The sequence below is a fragment of the Apodemus sylvaticus genome, chromosome 7 (genome assembly GCF_947179515.1).
Source record: "Apodemus sylvaticus chromosome 7, mApoSyl1.1, whole genome shotgun sequence".
NCBI lineage: Eukaryota > Metazoa > Chordata > Mammalia > Rodentia > Muridae > Apodemus > Apodemus sylvaticus.
The window spans coordinates 26,320,853-26,343,675 of NC_067478.1; the positions used below are offsets into that span (position 1 = coordinate 26,320,853).

At 42.3% G+C, this 22,823-nt stretch overlaps 1 protein-coding gene across 1 annotated transcript in view; it reads left to right on the forward strand.

The window, feature by feature from the left end:
* Positions 1-22,823, forward strand: part of Clstn2 (calsyntenin 2) — a 593,145-nt gene that overhangs the window by 437,566 nt on the left and 132,756 nt on the right. The window contains exons 3-4 of the mRNA XM_052187584.1: positions 14,337-14,532; positions 15,175-15,383. Coding sequence (XP_052043544.1) covers positions 14,337-14,532; positions 15,175-15,383 — 405 coding nt within the window. The remainder of the gene's footprint in view (positions 1-14,336; positions 14,533-15,174; positions 15,384-22,823) is intronic.

The following is a 22,823-nucleotide window of genomic DNA, read 5'->3' on the forward strand; positions in this document are numbered from 1 at the left end:
GGTTGAAATGATTGTGCTGTCTGCACTTGACTGTAGGGCTCTTTTATTACATATTAGGCAGGACAGCATAACTAAGGGTGGCTTTAATGGTATGTTTGGATTTGTTCTATTAATTTAATGAACTGTGGTACCAAAGTCCTCCAGTTATGAGTGTGTGGCTATCTGTTTCTCCTTTTAATGTTGTCCACTGTTGATTCATAGTTTTGAGCATTCTCACAAGAATGTATTTAGTATAGTAGCTAAAGGATTCAAATACCTCTAGAAACCCAAGGCTGATCTCTGTTCTCTCTGTCTTTAAGAAAAGGCTCTATTTTTATATTTCTATATTTTATATTTCTATATAAAATGAGAGCTTCTATATTTTATATGTCTATATTTTAAATGTGATGTGGAATATATTGTGGATCATCCCATTCTTCAAAATTGTTGATATTTTTAAAAGCAATCCACAAACTCAGCTAAGTTCAAAGTGACAATTGTCTTCTGCCTGGCACAGTCAGTTCAACCAACCCACTTTTCAGGGCCTGGTGCCTGCTTCCCATCTGCTAAATGTCCAAGTGCCAGTATCAGCCACATGGGTCTTCCTTCCAAGCTTTTTCCTTAGGACCGCACCCCCCACCCCTGGCATCACATTTGCCACACCAGACAGACAACCGGTTTCCTCTCAGCATTGCTTTCCTGCTCCTGGTCTGATAAGGGCTTCCTTGGAGCAAAGGGTCACATCAGAACAGGGACTTTAATGCTTTCACTTTATAGTGGAAAACACATTTTTGCTGTCTTCTTTTAAAGACTTGAATAGAAGTTTCTTGATATAAATGAGAAGGAAGGATAAATCTATAGGAATTAATGCAAATAGTCTCAACTCAAGGTAAATAAACCCATTGTAGTCAAGAGAAAAAATAGCAGAGCAGATACTACATGCAAGGCTCAGTCTTTCCCACTATTAGACCACTTTTGCAGGTTTATGATATTATAGGGAAATGGTCCATATGTTAGTTTATTCATCCATGTCACACAAAATTCCCCAGATCCCTTATTAGCTTCTGGCCTTCTATCAGTAAACAATGCAATACATATGACATGCAATTTATCATAAACCTGTTATTCTAGTTGTCAGAGTATGACTTGGCCTGCAAAAATACTTATTTTAGTGGTAAACCAATTCTACTGCAATACCATTAAATTTATTGGTTTTATAACTTATCTAGAAAGAGCTTTAGTTTCAGCTCTGATGACCCTGTGTGAATCGTAAACTAGTTACTCTGGCTGCAACACTTGCACCTTAGATGTGAGTATAGTAAAAGCCATCTCTCAACAGACACCCAGTGGTTACAAGTAACCAATAAGCTGTTACTTTAATTTTTTAAATAGTTTTAAAATATTATTTTATCCTATAGCAGTTCTATGAAAACATCCATAAAGAGGCAGTGCTAATTCAAGGCCTGACAATGAGCACTTTGGGAACTGCAGTTCAGTCTGATTTTCCCTCTGAAGAAGGTCAAATGGACCATTATTCTAAGAGGCAGCGTTATCCTAAATGCTATGAATAATGCCAGGAAATGAATAATCAACATAAAACAATAATTTTATAGTTATTGTAGAACGCATCCTCTCTGAATTTAATCAATTTCTATAAAAATATTGGCCTTTGATGATATGAGCTATTAATTATATATCTTAGAGCTGTCCAACTGAATCCTGACCCGAGTCACACACAGACTTGTACATTTTCTAGTAACTATATCACAGAAAAGAAAAAACGAAAAAGAAAAAGTAGGTTATGGTGGTTTGAATGATAATGACCATTATAGGTTCAGATGTTTGAATACTTGGTCCTCCATTGCCGAAATCTTTGGGAAGAATTAAGCAGTGTGGTCTTATTGGAGAAAATGGGTCACTGGGGGTGGGATTTGAGGTTTCAAAAGAAAGGCCTGTGAGGTAAGCCAAATTTAATGCTTTATTTTATGCATTACTTTGGTCATGGTGTTTCCTTATAGTAATAGAAAAAATGGCTAAGATACTGGTGAATTTATTTGAGTAAAACATTATAGAACACATAAAATTTGCTATTGTTTTATCAACATTTCATTTTAACTTACCTAATTTCATTAAGATAGTGTCTCTCTCTGTAATCCAGGCTACCCTTCAACAGGTGATCTACCTGCCTCAACTTCCTTGGTTTTGGAATTACAGAAATGTAACATCTGCCTGGGTAGTATTTATTCTAAGTCTTTATCCTTATAACATACCCTAAATTTGAACTCTAAATCTTAATCAGAACTTCTTGATTGGCATTTTGATTTTGTATAATCTGTTTTTAAAAAAATCACTTATTTAAAATTTTGCACAAGTAAAGTATCTGTTCTTAATTTTAGACTTAAAAGACAATTGAATAAAATATAAACTCTAGTTCCTTAGTCAGACTAGGCACATGCTAAGTGTCATGAGCCATGTATGGGGAAATGAACTCCACACCTAAGAGGCTAGACATAGAGTATTCAATGAGTATCTTTTGAACAATATGTCTTCCTGAGTATTTCTTGATGCAAGATATTTCCTATCCATACACATTGAGGCAACAAGAGGCCAGTGATTGGAGGGGAGAGAGGAGGAGGAGCTAAGAGAAGGAGGGGCAGAGAGAAAGGAAACTTAGGAGGTGCACAAGAGAGCAAACAGAGGAGGAGATGCACAGACCCAGATGGCGTCCGATGTGTTTCTGGTGTGCTAAGAGGTTAGAAATACTAATTTCATATATATAAATATGATTGGTTAACTACTCAATTTTAAGAGTCATGCTTTACTGGATACTTGGAAGGAGTGGTGCAGAGGCCTGGTGGGATGGTACTGTTGGAAATTATTACCCACTACATTTCTGAGATCCTAAGATACTGCAGACCAGGAAATTTAAAAAGCAGTAGGAGGAGATGTTAATGACTTGGCTTCTTGGGGCTGGAGAAATGGCTTAGGGTTAAGCACACTGGCCATTCTTCCAGAGACCTGTGTTCTATTCCAGGCACCCACATGACAGCTCACAACTATCTGTCACTCTAAGTCAGTGGATATGATGCTCCCTTCTGGATTTCCTTGGCATTGCATATGTATGGTGTGCAGCCTACATGCTGGAAAAATACCCATGCTCATAAACTAAAATTAAAAATTAAAACAATCTTAGTGATTTGTCTTCTAAGCACATTTTTGAAGAGGCTCTGCCTATGCTCTGTCTTCCTCTGTAATTGTGGATCCTGGTATCTTGAAGTTTCCCAGCGTTCCTTAGCCCCAAACACCTCTAGTGATCTGGTTTTATGTTTAGCTTCTGTTTCAAAAGCCCAATTTTCAGTCCATGAAAGGCAATGGAGTACTATTCAGCCACTAGAAACAATGAATTCATGAAATTCTTAGACAAATGTATGGAGCTGGAGAACATCATCCTAAGTGAGGTAACCCAGTCTCAAAAGGACACTCATGGTATGCACTCACTGATAAGCAAATATTAGCCTAGAAGCTTGGAATACCCCAGACACAATCCACACATCAAATGATGTCCAAGAAGAAGGAAGGAGTGACCCCTGGTTCTGGAAAGGCTCAGTGCAGCAGTGTAGGGGAATACTAGAACAGGGAAGTAGGAAGGGTTGGATGGGGGAACAGTGGGAGGGAAGAAGGCTTATGGGACTTGCGACTTGTGGGTAGGGGGATCAAGGAAAGGGGAAATCATTTGAAATGTAAATAAAGAATATATAGAATTTTAAAAAAGAAAGGCAAGATCAGAGTCCTAGGCTTCTGGGAGCCTCTGCAACTGCTACAATTCCCTCCCTGTGGGAGGAAGACACTACTCAAAAGTGTAGGAAGATAATCCAGAGATAATTAAGAACCTTTATATTTGCATGTAACCTTTCCACCATCCACAGCTTCTAGGATGGCAAGTGAGAATTGTAATGGACAGACTTTGGACCACAGCCTCTGCTTACATCTGGCTTCACTGTTGAACCATGTGCTATGAACAAATGGAATCCTTTTTTTTTTTTTTTTATAGCAAGACTCCCCAACCAACTCAACAAGATCCCATTCCATCATGACCGTGAAAACAATACTTTTCCCAATTTCATAGCTGGGCCCAGAGACGACACTTTTTTGAGGTCATTGGATTTTAAAATCTTTTGGCAGATGTTAAAAAGGTAGCCATTACAAATGCAGTCACTATCCCATTCCGCGTGCTTTGATTGTTTCTTCTGTTGTGTGTGTTCCGTGGCACCTGACTCGACTGGTCGACCCTCGGGATCCCAGGGAAGCTGCTTGAAGCAGTACATCTGTGACATGGAAAGAGCACATGGTCACCTGAGGAAGGATCACTCATTAGTTCCCAGTTTAAACCCAACAAGAATTGTAATGATAATGTGGGTTTGGACAGGAGGATGGCAATTTTATTTCCATTACCCAGACTGGGTAATGAAGGACTAAAGATGACAAGTAGATAGCCAGAGTTCAAGTCCAGGCTTACTTGGCTTAGCATTGCCTTGGAATGGAAGCCCTGAAACATAGTATAGAGACAGGCCCATGCTCATAGGGCAGGGTCTTGTGTGCAAAGCTGTTCGGGCTAAAACTTCTTTGCTGCAGCCACAGCACCCTCTGAGATGGTACCATGACACAAGGTAACCAAGTCTGGAAGTATTTGAGAAGAGAGGGACTCATCTTCATTTATATCCAGAGAGAGAGAGAGAGAGAGAGAGAGAGAGAGAGAGAGAGAAAGGGAGAGGGAGAGGGAGAGGGAGAGGGAGAGGGAGAGGGAGAGGGAGAGGGAGAGGGAGAGGGAGAGGGAGAGGGAGAGGGAGAGGGAGAGGGAGGAGAGGGAGAGGGAGAGGGAGAGGGAGAGGGAGAGGGAGAGGGAGAGGGAAAGGGGAGGGAGGGGGAAAGGGGAGGGAGAAGGGAGAGGGGAGAGGGGAGAGGGGGAGGGAGAGGGGAAAGGGGAGAGGGGAGAGGGAGAGGGAGAGGGGAGAGGGAGGAGGAGAGGGGAGAGGGGAGAGGGAGAGGGGAGAGGGGAGAGGGGAGAGGGAGAGGAAGAGGGGAAAGGGGAGAGGGGAGAGGGAGAGGAAGAGGGGAGAGGGAGAGGGAGAGGGAGATCATTTCAGAAGTCAGAGCTTTAGCAGTGGGCACTGCAGGGATCGTTTGCCTACCTACCTCCTCTGTCTGCAGACACAGGGCTGACTTCTATGTCTTCCAAGTGTCCCTTCTCCAGCCAGGCATGTCATTGTAGAGAAATGCAGGCTGCTCCCACCATGTCCCCGTGCCCCTGACCGACACTAAACACCCAGTAGATGTGAGCAGTCATGATCTCTAAAAATCCTGCCATTCGTTTGTGTCTTACTGTATTCCCTTTTACCCAGGAATGGTTTCTTTAAGACTATGTACAGTATGCTTTCATTCTGGAAGCCCTTCCAGAGCAGATGCACTGGTCACGAGGCAGTCACCGAATGACCACACAGCCCCTGCTCAGGTTTTGCTTGACCCAATAATGGCTGTCGGGACTCTGGGACCTTTCCACATCTCCAGCATATATATAAGCTGTTGCATCATTTATTTATTCAACAGACACTGCCAAGGAGGGAAAAAATGCCTTGTCTTCAGTTTCTCAGAAATAGATAGCTGTGCTATGTGAGGCTTCCAAAAGGAGAAAAAAAAGAGAGAGTGGAGGTTGTGGGTGGGGTTGGTTTCAGCATAGACTTTAGGAAAGTGGCTTCTCAGATTAAAGAATGTGCTCTTGCTTTGCTTAGTCTTAAGCAGAAAGAAAGCTATAAGCAGTGACAGACAGCCACCCACTCTGGGTTCTATTGGGAATTGAAGCAAGGTGACAATATAGCATCTAAGTGCTTGCAGGCCAGAAAGCAGGATTTACTATGATTATAATAAAAAAAAAAACTGAGTGACCTTCATACTTCCCCACTTGCACAGAGTATGGCATTATAACCTCGTAGTACCTTCGGGGTTAACCATGGCTGGTACTCCCCTGTCTGAAATGAAAAGGAACCTAGGAAATACTCAAGGTCATACAGCTAGGGAGAGCATAGAAAAGACTCAGAGCCTGGTCTGTCTAAATAGCTCCTCACTCCCAGATCTCAGAGGGAGCCCTACAGTGACAATCCCCAACACCTTTCCCCTTAATTTTTTACTCCTGGGTGATTATAAATTTTTAATCTGAAGTAGGAGGGCTTAAAGTCAATTTGTTTGAGTATAAATTTATTTCTAAGTTCAGCTCTAGTTTGATATTCTGAGCATGATTACCCCAGGATGTAATTAGCATGTGTCCTTTCCTGTTGTATTATACTTACAGTGACTGCAAATGACTTTGTGTAGAGGTGTGCTGTACACTGAAAAGCCTGTACTCAATTTTTGGACTATGTGCTCATTGCTATCTAAGTGCTATGTGGGTACTAGCAAGACCAGGGTATATAGCTAACATCAAGCTGTCAAGTTCTAGAGGGACCTCCCGATCTTGGAGGAGTGGTTCCCAAGACCAGTCTTTTTCTTTATCAGAAGTATGGACATGGATAGATGTTCACCTTAAGTAGACCGCTTTCATGATTGTGGTATGGCAGAGTTTCTCAAGGGGACAGTAAGCTGTTAGGATGAAATGGCTCTTGCAAACATAGGAGTGGTCTACTCATGCTAACATTCAATGCCTATAACTTTATCCCAAAGGCTTTATCCCAAACCCCACCTAGTCACTCTGGAGTAAAACTAGTTTAACTCACCCATTCTATTTCCCACTCTGAGCTCCTCAATGACACCATACTGATATTATGTGAATTCTAAGGTACTATCATTGGCCAGTGACATTCTGGGGGACAAGAGGAAGAAATGTATGAACTGCAGCCAGTTGGCTCAAGATGTTTTAACTTGACAGGTTATTTGATGACATGAATGGCATGAACTAGAATTATCTCTGATGGCTAAATGATCTGCCCATTCCCTCTCTTTGGTTCTCAAGCAGAAAGAGGGATATGGCCAAAATACTGTTTACTGTGTTTAATATAATGACAGAGGTCACAGACAGCAATTCAGTGACACTCCAGTCCAGACAGGAAATGCTTTGCATATATTGAACCACTTAACCCAACAAGCCTATGAGGTAACCAATATTAATAGAGCCTCACATTAGTATGAATAAGCAGGCAGAGAGGAAGTGACTCGTGCAAGACCACAAAGACAGCCGGCCACAGAGCTAAGATTCCAACCTAGTCTGTTTGGCCCTAGATCCACGGGAAGCAAAAACGATGTTCCTTCATCACCCCACTCTACCGCACAGAGATAAAATCCTGCTTGGACACTTCGTCAGTGACCCACTGGTGAGACTCAGCAAACTGAGTCTGTGAGTTCTCTGCAGGGCTTGGGGTCATGGTTGCATCCCAGGAACAGGATATGGCCCTGGGAACTGTGGACAGCTGCATCTGGGAAAAGGCAAGAGTAGCAGTTCTCAAGAATTTTTGTTCTCATGATTTCTTTATGTTCGCAAGCACTAATCGGGGCCCTGAAGCATTTTTCTTTATGTAGGTCATCCATCAGTATTTATTCAATTAGAAACAAAATTAGAGACACTTTCATATGCGTAGTCATTTATTTAAAATAGCAATAATAAACTCATTGTGTGTTGGCATAAGTAACATGATTTGATAAATATATTTCCAAAGCAAATTTATAGTAGAGAGCATTGCCAACATTTTTGCAATCTCTCTGATATCTAGCTTAATAGAAGTATCTAGAACCTCAAATCTGGTTCTGCCTTACGTGTGTATTGTTAGGTTATTTAGGCTAGAATATGTGAAGAAAATATCATCATCATCATCATAATAATAACTAATAATAATAATAAAGGAATTATGCAGTAAGAAAAGGGAAAAGTACTTTAATAGTCTTTTCTGATAATTGCAGACATTCTTGCATTTATCTGAAGTCCTCTAGGTGCTTCTTAACAGACAAATGCAGAAAGTGAAATTAAATAGATACACTCATCTTACAATGTGTCTTGATACTTGGCAGAGTGTTACAACAAAATACCATAGACTGGAATTTGTAAAATAGCAGAAATTTATTTCCCACTGCTATGGAGGAAGTCTTAAGATCAAAATGTCGGAAGACTCACTTTCTGCTGAGGGACTTTTTCTTCCTAAGGGGCCCCTTCTCACTGTGCATTTCCACAGCAGAAGAGGCAGGGGCTCTCCCTAGAGCTTATCTATAAAGGCACTAATCCTAGCCCTAAGGGCAAAGCCAGCGATCCGTTTACAGAGATTTCTCCCAGAATATTATGCAAGAGCTGAAGACACAACTAGAACAATTGGTTCCCAAAGGCATTCTCTTCTAATGTGATCATTTTGAGAATTGGATTTCTAAAAAGAATTTAGAGAAACCCACTCTCTCGGCCCAGTGCACACTATTACAATAAAAAGCCATCAATCTGTCTTATACCTTGAATTCTTATTATATATAACCATGTGGCACTCTGCCGTGGTCATTTACTAGATCTCTTGTATCCTGTTAAACTAGATCTTTTAAAATTGGAAACCTTTCATAACCAGGTATCAAAAGGTCCCATTCATTATCACTGCCCAAGGCTGTTTAAAGACAGCAGACACAAGTCCTCAAAAGCCAGAAGCTCAGATTTTAACACTGGCAACAAACATTTCCATATCTCTTTTTTTCAGAAGCCATTGTCAGGAGCACACATGCAAGCATGGATGGACCCAGCATGCCTGTCCATCATTCTGTGAAAAATGACACTCCGTAAAGTCCCTGCTTAGCTCTCAACTACACTGTCCCAGACACCACATCTAAGCCGCCAGGATGGTGAACTGCACTTCCACCTTTCACACGGGACACTAAAAGCCGCAAAGGCACCTGAATGTGGTGGTATGTGCTTACTATGCCAGCCCTCAGAAGGCTGAGGCAGGAGAATCACAAAGTATGAGCTTAGCCTGAACAATATAATGAGACCCTGTCTCCAAACAACAGTCACAGGGAGAAAATATAAACTCCGGGAGTTTAGACTACCAAATTCAATAAAACTGATACTGTTGACTGAGGAACTAAAGTCATTCTCTAGTGATAGTGAACGATTTAAGTTTCTTTGAACTATGAGGATCCTGTGGTGAAAATGTAGCTACGGCTCAGCCTCCCACATCTTTACTTTCCATTGCTGAAGAGTCAGATACCATCTTAGTGTTAATAAGATGGTCATTATGCCCGTGTGGTGTCCTGGACAGGAGGATCCTCAAGCCAGAGTGAGGAGTACCATTCTTAAGCTGATAGCTTCTCAAGATTGCTTACCTTTTGTTCCTTATTGTCAGCATGAACTCTGATGAGCCCTTTGACCTCTGCCAGACTAGGTTTCCTCCATCTGAACAATGGAACCAACTCAATCCACTGTTCAAGTGTAAGCGTTGTGCTTTCAGAAATATTCTTTGAAAACCAATTATTTGAAAACGTATTTAAAGGGCTGGAGAGGTGACTCAGCAGTTTAGAGCACTCGTTCTGGTACAGGACCAAGTTTGATTCCCAGTGCTTCCCCAATGGCTCACAATCATCCTTAATTCCAGTTTCAGAGGATCAGATACTCTCTTCTGACCTCTGTAGGCATCCAGCATACATCCGTGTAGTCAAAAAGTCACACACATAAAATATATCTTTTAAAAAGACAAAATGAATTTAAAGACATTTTCTTCAGAAACTTCTAACAGAGCTTAAGAGAGAGCTCTACACGTTTCTGCTGAGTCTGGGGAGTGTGTTGTTGCTAAAGAGAAGGTAATTGTGTGCTACAGACAACAGCCTGACGGGTGGGAGTCCGCATCCCACCCAGGCACTATAACTGTTCCTTCTGCTCAGGCCTTCGAGGGAGTTTGACACAAAGCTGGGTTCATCCACCTCCTGCCACACTGGGTAAGGAATGGCACCTAGGGGCTCAGTGACATCAGGCCCCCACTCAGGTGGCTGACAACCCAATGCACACATTAACCTGCATGTCTCACACACACGGGTTCTGCCATGCCAGCTCCCCGACCAAAAAAAAAAAAAAAAAAAAAAAAAAAAAGTATGATTTTGAGGCCAATGGTTTTTTTTAAAAAAAAAAAAAAAAGAAAGAAAATCTGGAAACTATTCAGTCTGATTTGATTTTTCTTTTAAGTGCATCATCCTCCTACAGAAAACATTTAGCAACAAACTCTAGACCAAGGTGACCCAGTGTATGGGGTACTGAATCTGAGAGCTAGTTTCAGCGTCTTTACTCCAAAACTGCATCCCATGTTAGTTTTATCTCTGTGTCTCAGGTTTGGTGCACACTTTCTATGTTTCTTCTGCATATATTAAGGATGCTATTACTCAGTCTTAATTCCTCATAATCCATGGTGCTTTGCGAGGGATTCAAACTCAGGTCCTTAGAACAGCAGAGCCCTTATCCCTAGAGCCTTCTCCCTGGCCACAGCAGAGCTAGTTTTAAACACAAACTATTTAACTGTAGATCATCCAGTGCCTTTCTGACCACAGTGCCCTGTGTGACTCTCACATCACACACGCGAGAAGCTCGTCCTACTCTAGCAGTTTCTATTCCCGCCATGCTGGACAGTGAAGTGTTGGACTTACCCTAGCCCTCCCCAAGGTTTATTGTCCTTTCTGCCTGAACCAAGGTGTCATTCTGGTGGCCTGGGTGTCTCCCTTTTCTCCTCCTTCAGTCTCTGAAGAAGCCTTTATATCCTTCAGCAAGCACATGTCCCTCCATATCTGAACCCTGTATCTCTTCTTCAGTGTGTGTTTAGCCCTCCCTGTTGCTCCTGTAAGGGCTCTCTGACTACTTATCTCTCTGGAAAGCAAGTAGCAGTGTTTGGACCACAGATGGGGCTGGTCCTGCTCATCGCTGATGCCCAGCACTTGACCCCTAATAAATATTTCCTGCATGAATGGATGGATTATCTAGCAAGAAAATGTTTGAGCAACAGGAACACAATATTCAATATGCACGATAATTAGTGTGATGTGAGTTCTAAGTTATGTTCAAGGGGGGACCAAATTCTGTTTCAGTCTGAGTTAGTGAACACTAAGTGGTCCCTGCGCTGGTCCTGTTTATAATCAGTCTTCTCTACAACCTAAGGGATGCCTGAAGACACCAGTGCCTTATGTTTTAAGGCACCCAATCATCCATCCTTGTGTTTCTGGTGTAGTGCAGACTCGGGGCTTATTTGATGTGGTCATCAGCTTTCTGTCACTTTGGAAAGAATACCTGAAAAGACAAGACACCTGAGACACCTGGAAAAAGGCCTGGAAAGAGAAGTGGTTGTTATGGTTTACAGATTCAGGGGTCTTAACCTATGGACCCTTAGTCCTGTTGCCCTGGACCTGAGGTGGGGCAGTGTGAACCTTTGTTCCTATTGCCTTGGGTCTGAGGTAAGGCTGAGAGTGATGGTGGGGTCACATGGAAGAACAAAGCTGCCACCTCGTAGCAGCCAGTAAGGAGAACAAGATGAAAAGGGGAGACAGGGAAAGCTCCATCCTTCACAAGTAGGCTTCCACTGCCCCACTTTGTGCAGCTGGACTCGGGCTTCTTATAGCCGTTCAGATAGGAATTCATCAATGGATTATTAGTCCAGCCACCAGGTTAGTGCCTTCATGATTCAACCATTTTCCAAGGCCACACCTCTGACCTTGGCTGCATATGGAATTCAACTTAAAAGGAATAAGTCTTTGCGTGTCACTTCCTATTCAAACCATAATAGTTGTCTCTCTAAAATGCCAGTTCCACTGAATTACAGTGAGCTAGGCCAGATGGAAATATGTGACCCAAAAGTTTACTTCTCTTGTCTCCCCTGGGTCTCCGCTGTGCCCTTCCCCTACCCCACCCCCTTGCTTCTTAAGGACTGCTGAGTCTTGTGAACTACTTTGGTTGTGCTCAAACATTTCCAGCAGAAAATTACCCTCATCTATTTTAGTTTTAACTTGGCTCTTCAGAATGAAATAGTCTGATTAGCCTTATAATCATGGCGATGGTGGTGGTTGGGCATTCCAGAGAACCCTCCAGAACTAGTTTGAATGCTCTGGTAACATTGTCACAGAGGTACTGATCTAGGGATAAAATCACAGGGCACACAAGCTAATTCAGAGCAGGAATTAAACTCAAGGATCAGCTAAAACCTATTTTTCTGCCCTAAAAGTTACAGAGCTACCCTTGTCAGAATGGACAATGCTTAGATGTCCAGCAAAAACCCTGGGTAGTGGCAGCAAAAAGGAGCCTGGGGTTCTGTTAACACTTAGCCCATGACCCATTTTATTCATTATAGTATGTCTATATTTGAGAAACAACATGCAAGGGAGGTAGTGAAAGTAGACTGTTCATAATGAAATTGAAGATAAAAGAAATAATAAGAAAAGTGAAAGCCCACGGGTAAGATTGGTATTGATTGAACATCTTAGAAAACGTTGTTTTAAGAGATTGGGGCATGCTTCCTATATGGAAAGTGAGGGACTCAGCTCAGCCACACTTGAATTAGAGTCTGAATATGAATCATAGAGGCATCCCTGGAGGACTCTTTAGATGTCTTGGGACTCTTTGGGGATGCAGTGGTAGATTAGAACATATGTGGGCTTATAAGTCAGCCATACCTGAGTTTAATGCCCAAGTTTACTTCAATGTCATTGAGCAAATTAGTTCATGATCTTCTCCTCCTCTTCCTCCTTCTTCTGCTCCTCCTCCTCTTCTTCTCCCTCCTCCTTCTCCTCCTCCTTTTTCTAATCTGTATAAGTTTTAGTCATGAAGGCCTGTAATCTTAGTATTTAAGATTTAAGAGGCCAAGATTGGAGGATTGCAAGATCCAGACTAAACAGTAGGTCCCAGTCTCAACAACAAAAGAACAACAGTGATTTGTATAAGCTTGTATAGAACAGCCTTGTATATTTGCTATGAAGGTCAAATAAGATTGCCTGGAAACAAAGATCATTGCCCAAAGCAGGCATGCAATCAATCCCATTATTCCTTTGCCTCCAATTGTCAACTCCTATCAACAGCTGGACAGGGTCTGGGCTAGGGAAAAACAAGTAAGTGCCTCTGTCACCCTGAGAACAAATTCTCCTTGGAAGTCACATACCTCTCCTTGGTCCAGGGAGTATAACTGAAGCAATGTCAGAATAAGGGTGAGGCATCTCAGATAGATGCCCCTCTCCTTACCTTTATCCCCTGGACCACCTTAGCGATGACACACTTAAAATCCAGAAAAGGACTGTCACTTAATTTAAACCTCTTACTTCGTCTATAGCACACTTGGAATTTGAACCCAGATATCTTGGCTCCATATTTCAGTAGCCTACAGATAGGCTTTTCAGGCTATCTCAGAGTGCTAACATACCCCCCCCCTGTCCTATAAGCGACCTCTGGACAGCTGAGCATCATTACCTGAAGTCTATAAGTGCTTTCCAAACCACAAAAAGATGTGTCTCAAAATTCCAGCACATTTCAAAACATTTACTATAGGACTTACTTTACAGTCAGAGTTCAAGAAATAAATATTCACGAGTAGAGGGGAAAAAAGAAGATTCTTGTGGCCTTATAATTTTAATGCAGAGAAACAGTCATAATAAACATTAACCCAGCAGAAGGGGCAAAATGCATTAATTTCACAACATGTTCTGCTCTTTAAGAAGAAGCTCCATGGGGAATCTTGAACTTGCAGAGACTCACTCCCACTGTTTCAAAAGAGAAAATTGCCTGCCCCCACTGTGAGTGGGGAGTGGGCAGAAAGATACAATGAGGGGGGGTTGGCTGAAGCAATGTGCTCTTTATAAACCAGGGTGTTGGAAACAAAACCAATGTTCATGCTTAGGATGAATGAAGGCTCCAGCAGGACCTGGGTCTCTGATTCTACCCATCTTCTAGTCATGCCAGTGTGACCAGCCCATGCAACAGACTTTAAAGTCACAAGACAATGAACTAGGCAGAGCTTTGGCCTTTGAGTCTTTCCGTCAACAGTCCTTTGTCTTTTGATTGTTAGCAAGTTTCTTAATGCCAGACTGGGCAAAAGACAAGGGGAAGTCTACCAAGAAGACTAAAGAAACTGGGGAAAGTCACCACCCTTATAAAGACTACACAAGCAACTACTGAATGGCATCTGAATGTGTGAGACACTTCCATTTTTCTCTCTAGGAAATGCTCATGTAGGCCTGATCTCCAGAGGCCAAGTCTAGTTGAGCATGGTGAGTGTACGGAGGAAATTAGGTAGAAATCTGGGGCTTGTGGATCTGGATCTATAAAGGCACTATCTTCAGCCCAGAGACTCCCAGCGCTCGCTCACCCTCACTGCTCTCTCCTTCCACAGGGGAAATCTGTGCATTCAAGATCCACGGACAGGAGCTGCCCTTTGAGGCTGTGGTGCTCAATAAGACATCTGGAGAGGGCCGGCTCCGCGCCAAGAGTCCCATCGACTGTGAGCTGCAGAAGGAGTACACATTCATCATCCAGGCCTATGACTGTGGTTCAGGGCCTCGGGAAGCAGCCTGGAAGAAGTCACACAAGTGAGCACTCTATCTCCCACTTCTGCCCTGGACCATCCACTCACAGTTTGCATACTGTTCTTTAAGTATGTCCACCTACAGCTCACACCAGGCAGTATGCTTGGAAGATGGTTTAAAACTCCCAGTTCTCTTAGCATCCCTTTGCCTAGGAGCAGGAAGTGGGCTGTGGTGGTGGTGATTGGGGGGGAGGGGTACTCATGTTATAACTGGTCATATTGGAAAAAGATCCAGATGTGGCCAAGGTGTTGGTGATTGTTCCCAGAGAATTTATACAAGCTGATTTCTACCGCTCTCTACCTTATGGAGTTTAGCTCAGAGCATAACACAGTTGACTTCTTCCTGAGTGGAGGAAGGAGTCGATAGAGAATAGGAAAAAAAGGAGAAGATGGAAAGGGAATGTGTTGCCTGAGATGAGCAACAGGGAAGGATGGAAAATAAGGAAGATTTGTTCAGCATCAAGGCAAGAGCAGGTTGCTCTGGTTGGTACACTAGGGAGGGGAAACAGAGCACTCAGGTAACTGCTGCCCTGAGCGTCTTGAGGCCTCTTCACTCACGTGGTCCTCGGGCTGGATTCATGGAATCACCCAGAATACATGGTGTGATTCCTTCTTTACTGTGTGTTCTTTCTGCTTGGTGCTCTAGGGCTGTGGTCCACATCCAGGTGAAGGATGTCAATGAGTTCGCGCCCACCTTCAAAGAGCCAGCCTACAAGGCCATCGTCACAGAGGGCAAGATCTATGACAGCATCCTGCAGGTAGAAGCCATTGATGAGGACTGCTCCCCCCAATACAGCCAGATCTGCAACTATGAAATTGTCACAACGGATGTGCCGTTTGCCATTGACAGAAATGGTAAGTGTCCTGAAAAGATCCCAACACTGTCAAGGAAACAAATTCACTGTCCCTGCTCTCAAGAGCAAGAAGGGCCCCAAATGGTACCTCTCTAGAGACCCCTTACCTATCTAGACACCATGACCCAATTCTGCACTTGAGTTGATGGCTCGTATATAATTAAAACATTTTTATGTCTAAATTACTTCCAGAAAACTTAGGAACATCAATGAATATGGTCTGGAGAACCATACTTGAATACAAAACAAAGACAGTGCCCTGGAATGATTATTTATTACTAGGTGTGTGCCTCATCTTCACCTTGGCCACATCTGGATGCTTTTCAATACTCTTGGTTCTAAGCCCCCCAGTCACCACCACAACAACTTGCTTTCTGCTCCCAGCAATTAGATACTAACACAACTGGAAATTTTAAACCACCTTCCAACCAGAACTTTGTAAAGATATCTTTAAAACTCTTTTCAGCTTTCCCTTTGAGAACTTCAACTGTACCAGGGCCTTCCTCCCAGTTTGAATTGAACTGAAAATGATCCCATAAAACCTTTTGGGTATTTCTTATCACCATTCATATGAGTCTTATTATAGTGTACACATGGCCAGTGGTCCAACCACCTTAGTCCACTTGGCCTACAACTTGATTGCAATGAAGCAATACTGCTTGCTGAGTGAGTACATTGCCCACTGTTAGTATGAGCCGTGTGGCTGCCTGTATATTATCCCCACTGTGTTTCAGGTAACATTTGAGTAGCACAGAAGGATGCCAAAGTTGCAAGCTCTGAAGCATTCTGAAACCAAGTGTTAGGTTTAGCAGTGGGTAAGAGTGGAGCTAATATAGAAGAACTCAAGAGAGATACAAACTCACCCTCATGAAGATTACCAAACAGCAAAGGAGAGAGGGGAAGGAGAAGGGGAGAGAGGGAGGGAGGGAGGGAGGAGGGAGTGGGTAGAGGGAAGAAAGGGGAGGGGAAAGAGAGAGGGAGGGAGAGAGAATATTAAGGGAAAATGAAGACTAAAACCATGTACAATACATGCTGTAAATTAGATTTGATAATCTTTCTAGCCAACATCTACAGGGGAAACAAAATAGTCACATGCTCCTAAGTCTTCAGGACTGTTTTACAGTGGTGAGTTCAAAAGGAAGCTTGCTTTGTGATATAATCTTCTGCATCCTCAGAACAATAGCAGGATCTGTAGAGGGAGGGAACCTGGTTCTTCACTCCCACCTTCAAATAGCTTCCCATATGATCTGTCTGACTATTAAGACAAAAGGTTAAAGGGCAGGGGACTGAAAGTTACCTGTCTGGACAGCAGTATTTCTAATTGTGTTAGGTTTAGCAGTGTGTGTTAAGTTTAACACAGATCTCAGGTCAGGAGATCTGTGCACAGGAAAGAGAAGATGGGAATATTGAAGTGAACATGAGTTCTCTTTGTAGAAACACCCAGACCCTCACAGCTTCTCTTCTAAGCCAAGCCTACACACACACACACACTTGGGAATTTGGGCCATGACAAGTTGCATGGTAAATAGCAAGACACCTGAGCGGAGACATGTGTGATTGGTGGTCAAGCTCCACTTGTCCTCCTGGTCCTTGTTCTCAAGAGCTCTCAGGGAAAGATAAGATGCAAATTCTTCCATTTGAGGGTAAACTGCCCCAGTCATGGAGATAATTACTCACCTTGATGAGCCATTCCACTAACATATGCCAATTTATTTCCCTGGCTGTCTCATTAAAAGTGAGTAATGGGCCTTTGCCAGGCCTCTGCCTCCAACTTCGTTTTACAATGTAAAGATGATGGGGAGAGTTGGCTCTCCTAGAGAGTGTGGGTCCCCAGCAGAGACGTTTACAAAAGCAGCTATCCAAGTAATGAAGACAGGACCTGGGCAGCTCCCAGTCTAATGAGCTTCCCAGCAGGCCCTTATCCATTACTTCCGTGGCGACCTTCTCAGCTCCTTGAAGTTTTTTTTGCATGTGAGCAAATCCTAGAGAGTGTGACTGAAGGGTAGGTACCTTCCTTGGCCACATGTTCTCCACATTCTTCATCCCACAGCTAAATAGATGCTCCCAGGTCTTCTACTTGCCAGGCTCTTCTCTTTTGGGGGAGAAAGAAAGAGACACAGAAGAAGGAAGGTTGGAAAGCGTTAGGTAGAGTCAGAATGGCTGCCTATACCCACAGACCCAGCCTCCTTTCCCTGTGGAACCTTGACCTCCTTCCTTGACAAGCTTTGGCAGCATCAACCCAAAGTCACTGTGGGGTTCTGAAGCTGTGATGGGGCTGTATTTGGTGTATTCACCAGATAAGCAGTGTTGAGTAAAGCTGTTATCTAGAGTCATTAGATATTTCTTCCTGTGACCGGAGCGTGGGGTTTAGCCACGCTAAGACAATGAGCATGGAACGATAAAGTGAGGATTTTACTACCATCTTGAAAAGTTGTAGATCTTGGCTAGGTGCTATACAGACTCCATCTACTGGCTCTCGGCCAGCCTCTCTTAGATAAACAAAACCTGGATCCTTGTTTTCATTAGGAAAGTAGGGAAACTGAACCCTAAGGCAGGAAGAACTTCCCAATACTGTTGGCACTTGGGGTTTACCACTACAAATCTCTTCCTCAATGATAATTGAACGGAGCAGATTGGAGTTTAGGTTCATAAACATGATGTAGGCTAATATCATCAAGGAGATAGAAAAAGTGGTCCCAGTTTGTTCCTTCAACAAAAAAAAACAAGTACACAGCCATGCATAAACTCAAACAGATATCTAGGACAGTTTGAGATCGAGGTAAGAAATTACAAGACAATGAAAACATATTGAGAATAACTGCACAAAAATATGGGTAAGGGCATCAGTTTCGTTTTCCTACATCATCCCCCCACAGACTGGTGGGGCCCAACCCAGAGAAGAAGTTCCTTTGCTCACAAACTTCTCTCACAGAGAAAAGTACAGTGTGCTAAACAACCACCTTCCCCAATCTTTCAAAACTGTTCCCAGGTGACTTCCTTCAGCAACATCCCACCCTGATCACTGGGGAGGCCAACAAAGCCAAGATGTCAGGCAATAGCTAGGAAAAAAATTCAGTGGCCAGGGGCTCTCAGTGCCAGGCATGTGGTAGAAACCACCATGGTCTCCAGAGGCCTGCTCTGCAGGGAACACCCGAGGCCTTCAATGCACACCCCTACCTCCCTCTTAGTCACTACTGCATGGCCCCTGTAGCTTTCAGTATTATGATGCCCTGCAGTATCTAGCCTGGTGGACAAACACCATCAACCACATAGGAAGCCAACAATAGCACAGCAGACATAGATTATCCTTTTTTACTACTACGGAACACATAGCTTTTCACTCTTCTAGTCTCTGGGTGTTTGAGCCACTACTCCTCTTCTTCCTCTCCTCAAGAGATAACCCAGCTCACCTAGGGGCACCCAATCAGACACCAGCACAGCCAGTGTATCATATGCAAATGACCTATGTAGCCAGTGCCAGCCTCGGCTGGCTATACAATATGTGCTTGTGATTAGTCATGTGGATCATTCAGGATTATTTACCTTTATTCATGAGCCAGTGAGCAGCGAGCCTCAACTCCTCCTATTACCAGGTCTCTCGACTGAACATGTGCCTGCGGCTACCTCATGTAGCTGTGTGTGTGCACCTTCCAGCTCTTACCTCCCATCACCACCCCCCACCACCACAATCACATTCACTCCTACAGCTGGCCCTCACAGACATACATATGCACACTGTAAGCTCTGATGCCTCTAGCTGCCACTGATGCCCATTAGCTCAGTGTGGTCACAGTCAACGCTTGGAGCTACACAAATGTACACAACCAGCCCCAGCTGCATTATCTCACTGTTTGCACCACTGCCATGCTTGCATGCATAGCTAGTTCCAGCAACAGCCTGCATTCATACTGACAGCTTGAGCCCTACTGGTATGCATATACAGACAATTGGCCTAATCTCCGTTGCTGGCTCCCATGAACAAAATGTTACAATAGGGTACTGCACATTACCAGCCTTATACCTGAGGCTGTGTGCATATACAGTACCCTGCCCATATACCCACACCCAGTTGGCCTTACCCCAACTGGTGCCATCATGTGCATCCCTGTTGCCAGTTAGATGTTCAGCATCTGCTATGTCAGCTACTTGGCACAGTTACCATGAGGATACCAAGATGCCCCTCTGACACAGTATCCATTGTAATACCAAGGGCTACCTACATATTGATGATGCTGTAAACCCCAAACTTCTGATCCAAGAAATCATGTTCTTCTTTCATACCTGGAACCACATGTTTGACACTAAGTATGATGCTACAGTGTTTCGCCTCAACCTACAAAGGGAAGGTATTTTCATTTCTGAAGCCATTCCCCCAAATCTAGAAAAAGTGACTAAGTTTGCCTCCAGTGCTCGGGGAGCAAATGAAGGACACAAGAGGCATTCTCACCTCCCACATAAAATTTCAGTTCCAGTGCCCTCTTCTGGCCTCTATGTAATATGCATGTGATATATAGACACAGATGTGGGCAAAATACACAGAGATAAAAATAAAACAAAATAAGTTAAAGTATTTTTTAAAAAAATCACTGACCAGGAGAAAATAATGCATTATATTGAAAGCAATAAAAACAACAATAACAAAAAACTCTGCCAGCAAAGATTACTTTACCTGGCAAGTCCATCCTTCAAAACTGAGAAAGATAATGACTTTACAAGATGAACAAAAAAAGTAAAAATAGTCCACTACCCTAGACCTATCTTACAAGAACTGATAAATCATCCCTTGAGCTGAAAGAATATGATGATATTTAATAATATCAAAACATATGAAAGTCATTGGCACTAATAACTACACACCAAATTTACAGTATTCTGATACTAATGTAATGGTAGATAAACTACTTACAAACATATATTAAAGGCAAAAGTATTAAGACCAAGTTTAACTAAGATAATATATGTATGAATACAAAAGCAGGGTAACTGTGGCATGCAAAATACACACTGGAAGATAGAAATTACGGAGCTTTTATTGAAGTTGTCAGTTTTTAAAAGACCAGCATAACTGTAAGACATTTCATGTAAACCTCTTAGCAACCCCAAAGTAAATTCTTGTAGGTGCATAAAATGGAAAACTATAAAAGTATACTACTATAGAAAATTATCAAGTCACAAAGATAGTAAAGAGAAACAGTGAATAGAATCAGGATCTGGAAAATAATTTAAAATAACAATAGTAAGTCCTGATGTACTGATAATTATTTAAGTAAAAATGGACTAAAATCAATAATCAAAATGAGAAGAAGAGGGTCAATATCTAATGATCAGGATTGATTTATCAATAGGCTAACACAACTGTAAAAAAAAAACCACATGCTTATAGCATTAAAGCATCTAAATATACAAAGCAAATACTCACAGATTGGAAAGAAGAAACAACCAACAATACAATAATAGCAGGAGTCTTTAATACCCACCTTTAGAAATGGACAGATCATCTGGATAGAAAATCAATAAGAAAACATTGCACTTAAATTATACTTTAAAGCTCAACGTACACAGACCATTTCTCAACAGTGGCAGAATACAAAGCACACAGGAGACAGATTCAGGATAGATAATATTGGAGCACACAGCCAGCTTTAAGTTTAAGAATAAAATTACATTAGCCACAGCTGTATGAAACTAGAGAATAATATCAGGAGAACAAAAGATGAAATATTTACAAAAAGGTAGAGATTACATAACACTTGCCTGACCAACCAATGGGCAAAAGATTACCAAAAGGGGAGTGGAAGACTATCTGGAGATAGAGGAGAGTTGACAGGTAACACATCTAAACTTAAACTGTTGAAAAAACAGTTCTATGAAGGCAATTTGTAATAGTAAGAGTCAGGTTTTTCAAAAAGACAGAAAACTTAAAACAACTTGCTGTTGAACCTTATGGAAATACAAAAAGAACAAAGACAGTAAAAAATTAGCAGGAAGGTTGGCTAACCATGATCAGTACAGAATAAGTGGGAAAAAAACCCAAGCAAACAATAGAAAATAAATCAGTGGCGGATATTCTGCAAAGATAGACCTGGCAAACCTTTAGCTACAGCAGAGGGATGAAAAGGAAATGAGAAAGCAGATACTGTAAAAATACAAAGGAAAGTAAGACAGCGCTAAACATGACTCTGCCCCACCAACTGACTAAGAAACAAATTCCTTCTTAGGATCATATAGTCTACCAAGGCTAGGTAAGTAAAATGAGCAAGGAGACTGAATCAGTCATTTCAAAACGTGCTCTTCTATCCAGTTCCACCCAGGACTCAATAGCTTCCTAGCCATCTACTAAATGTTTAAAGACTACCTAGAACCAGTTCTTCTCAAACTCTCCTTTAAAAATTAAAGACGAGAAAGTACTTCCCAACTTATTTTAAAGGCTGACGTTACCTCTGTACCAAAACCAGATAAGAATACTACATTAAAAAAAAAAGTGCACCAGTATCCACAAGGAACTTAGAAGCTAAAGTAATCCTCGCCTCAACAAAATACTAGCATGCCACCTTACTTACTTTTCCTGTTGTGATAACATGTTCTGACAGAAGTGACTTGTGGTGGAAAGGGTTTATTCTGGCTTACAGTTCAAGCAGAGTCCATCTTGTTGGAGAAGGCCAGGCACCTGGGTATACTGCTTTGACAGTGCTCATCTCCTTGGCAGCTAATTACAGCTGCCTTGTTGCCTCTCTCCTTGTCTGGAACTCTAAGCTTACTCACATACCTTTCCTCTGCCAAACAAATTATCTTTAAGTTCAACTTTACACAAGTTCTCATGAAGCAGCAGAAGGAAACCAGATTTTTGGACAAAATATAATACAAATTGACCCTAGCTCAACTCCTAATACAAGTCTATGTTCCCTTCTGAAACCTTATAAGCCAGGCCTCTACTTATCTATGTTTCTTCCAGTATTGTTTTTAACCCCCCTACCACCAGAGTGTCTCATTAAGTTCTTTCTACAGTATTCAAGGTATTTTATAACCCAAAATTCCAAAGTGTTCCAAATTCCTCCCACAAACCACTCCCAAAGGCCTAAGAACTACATGGTCAAGTTCATCTTTTATGCTACATAGCAAGTCCCCAATTTCCCAATATAAAACTGTATCTTAGTTACTTTCTTACTTCTGTGATGAAGATACCTTGATATAAGCAATTGAAGGGAGAAATAATGTATTTTGGTTTATTCTTCCCAGGGACTTGTCTTATTCAATGCTCTGTCGCTGTGAAGAGACATCATGACCACAACTCCTATAAAGGAAAACATTTAACTGGGGCTGCCTTACAGTTTCAGAGGCTTAGTCCATTATCATCATGGTGGGAAGCATAGTGGCACACAGGCAGACATGGTGCTGGAGAAGGAGCTGAGAGTTCTACATCCAGACCAGGAAGAAAGAGACA